The sequence below is a fragment of the Dendroctonus ponderosae genome, unplaced genomic scaffold (genome assembly GCF_020466585.1).
Source record: "Dendroctonus ponderosae isolate FM_Combo_2020 unplaced genomic scaffold, Dpon_F_20191213v2 Dpon_F_20191213_6, whole genome shotgun sequence".
NCBI lineage: Eukaryota > Metazoa > Arthropoda > Insecta > Coleoptera > Curculionidae > Dendroctonus > Dendroctonus ponderosae.
Genome location: NW_026018814.1, coordinates 1344380 through 1346435, shown reverse-complemented (window position 1 = coordinate 1346435; position 2056 = coordinate 1344380). Strand labels below are relative to the sequence as shown.

At 44.0% G+C, this 2056-nt stretch overlaps 1 protein-coding gene across 1 annotated transcript; it reads left to right on the top strand.

The window, feature by feature from the left end:
- Positions 1 to 270: 270 nt before the first annotated feature.
- On the top strand, positions 271 to 1675 carry LOC109536341 (the record flags this gene model as incomplete). Its single annotated transcript, XM_019902516.2, is given in 3 exon segments — positions 271 to 701; positions 939 to 1095; positions 1151 to 1675. Coding segments are annotated over 3 exon segments (756 nt in total). The 3' UTR covers positions 1560 to 1675.
- Positions 1676 to 2056: the final 381 nt, after the last annotated feature.

Genomic DNA, 2056 nt, shown 5'->3' with positions numbered 1-2056 from the left:
ACGCAACTTTGATACCTTTAGAGCCGTTGGGACACCCTGTATATTACAAAAATATTTTTAAAATGTGCGCTCGGTAGGCATCTGTGGATTCATAAAATAATACTTTTTAAAAATCAAACGGTTTAGCCGCGAACTTCCGTGCCGTATAGCGTGAATAACAGATAAAAAATCAAGAGGGGTTAAGTCGGGGCTGTTGGGGGGCCAGGATCAGACCAGGACGTCCAATGCACATCAAATATTTCCATCTTCAGTAGCAAATGTCCTCTTCTTTGTTCCAACAGTTTGAAGAATCGATTTTGATCGATCATCCGTTAGTTTGGCTCTCACGTAGCCAACGTATAAACTGAGCCAACGTGAGCTCGTCTATGCGCAAGACGCTACGGGAGGGCCCGACCGAAGACGAAGCCAACAGCACATAGCCAAGCAGCGGCGTTGTCGTGCGACAAACCTCCACGCCGCATGTTTTCTGTGTTTGGTCTGAGTGTGAGTGTTATTGGCTTCAGTGGACACTATGAGCCCCAAACCGAGAGTTGACCAGTCAGCCCTGATCGAGGAGGTGAAAAAGCGGCCTTGTTTGTATGCAATTCGGAATGTTCGAGGCGTTTACAATGAGAAGCGCAACGCCGCGTGGGGAGAGATTGGCTCGACGCTATTCAGCGACAAGTGGAACGCACTTTCGCCAGCCGATAAGGACTCTCTAGGTGAGTTCATACTGATACCCATGCAACAACGAGTCCGTTTAACGGCTTTTTTAAATCAGCTACTGCCTCGTTCGAACATCAACATCCCCGCTTTGATCAATCACATATTAATCGCTCGGGAGCAGCATTTAGTAGGTGCAGGTGACGAATCTGCAGGGTGGAACGTTTCACCGGAATAAATTGTTCAATAAAAAACCCAACTGACCCAACGACCCAAAGTAAATAATTTTGTTTCAGTTAAGCACTTGCAGATGAAATGGAAATCGCTGAGGGACAATTTCACTCGACACTTGCGCGTTCAGGAGCAAAGAAAGAACGCCAAGACCCCGCAACCCATGGAGAAATACGTTCACGTGGATCAAATGTCGTTTTTGATGCCGGTTTTCCAAAAGGGGTAGGTAGAAGTCGAAGTATAAACATTCATTGCTTGCAAAATCGCTAAATTCCAGGAGTTTCAGGGACAAAACGGTGTCATCGGAAGAGGGCAAAGACAGCAACGACTCGTGTGCCATCGAGGATAGCTCGCCCATCGAGCAAGTTTCACCGGCCGAAGTGGAGTTCAGTTTCGGTAATGTTCAGCCGAACTGTTTCACCTCCAGTGACCCAATTGAGATCAAATCCGGCATGAGCTTTCTGAGCGAGTCCGATGCCCCGATCAAGAGGGTCGCCAAGTGTTTGGAGGAGCTGAGCAGCCTGCAAAGGGAGGAGAAACTGGAGGATCCAATGGGAAATAAAAACTTTTTACTCTCCCTGCTGCCGTTTATGAAGAAGCTGCCCGACCATCTTAACCTGGAGGTCCGATTGCAATTAATGAGCGTTTTGGAGACTTACACTCTAGGCAAAAATTTGCAACAATGACAATTTCTTACGTTTATTATTTACTGAAGTTAGTTTTGATGCGTTGCTCTTGTTGTTAGCCTTTGACGGGTGTGTGACTGATTCAAAAATATCAAAATAAACCTATATTTTCACTATTTAGTTTTTCAATTGGGTTCACAAAGCAAGTTTCATTCCAAAACTGCACAAAGTTCATCCCGGAACTGCTAAACTTTGCTTCATAACTTCCCTTCACAACATCAGTTTTCATTGTCAAAACTTTTCAGCTTTTATGCCAAACAACAGAATCTTTCATCCCCATCTTCACCTTATCAGAAGAATCCACTTCCTTGCAATAAACAACAACCTGTGGATTCCGCGCGTTTTTCACGTGAAAAGATCACCTTTTTTACAAACTTCTTGTTGGGTATTTCGCCTCAAAAATTTTTCGCAATTGCAAAATCAATCGATTAAAATGCAGGATTAATAAATAAATAAAATTAAACAAAACCAATGTCATGCAGAAATTGTGACGATCT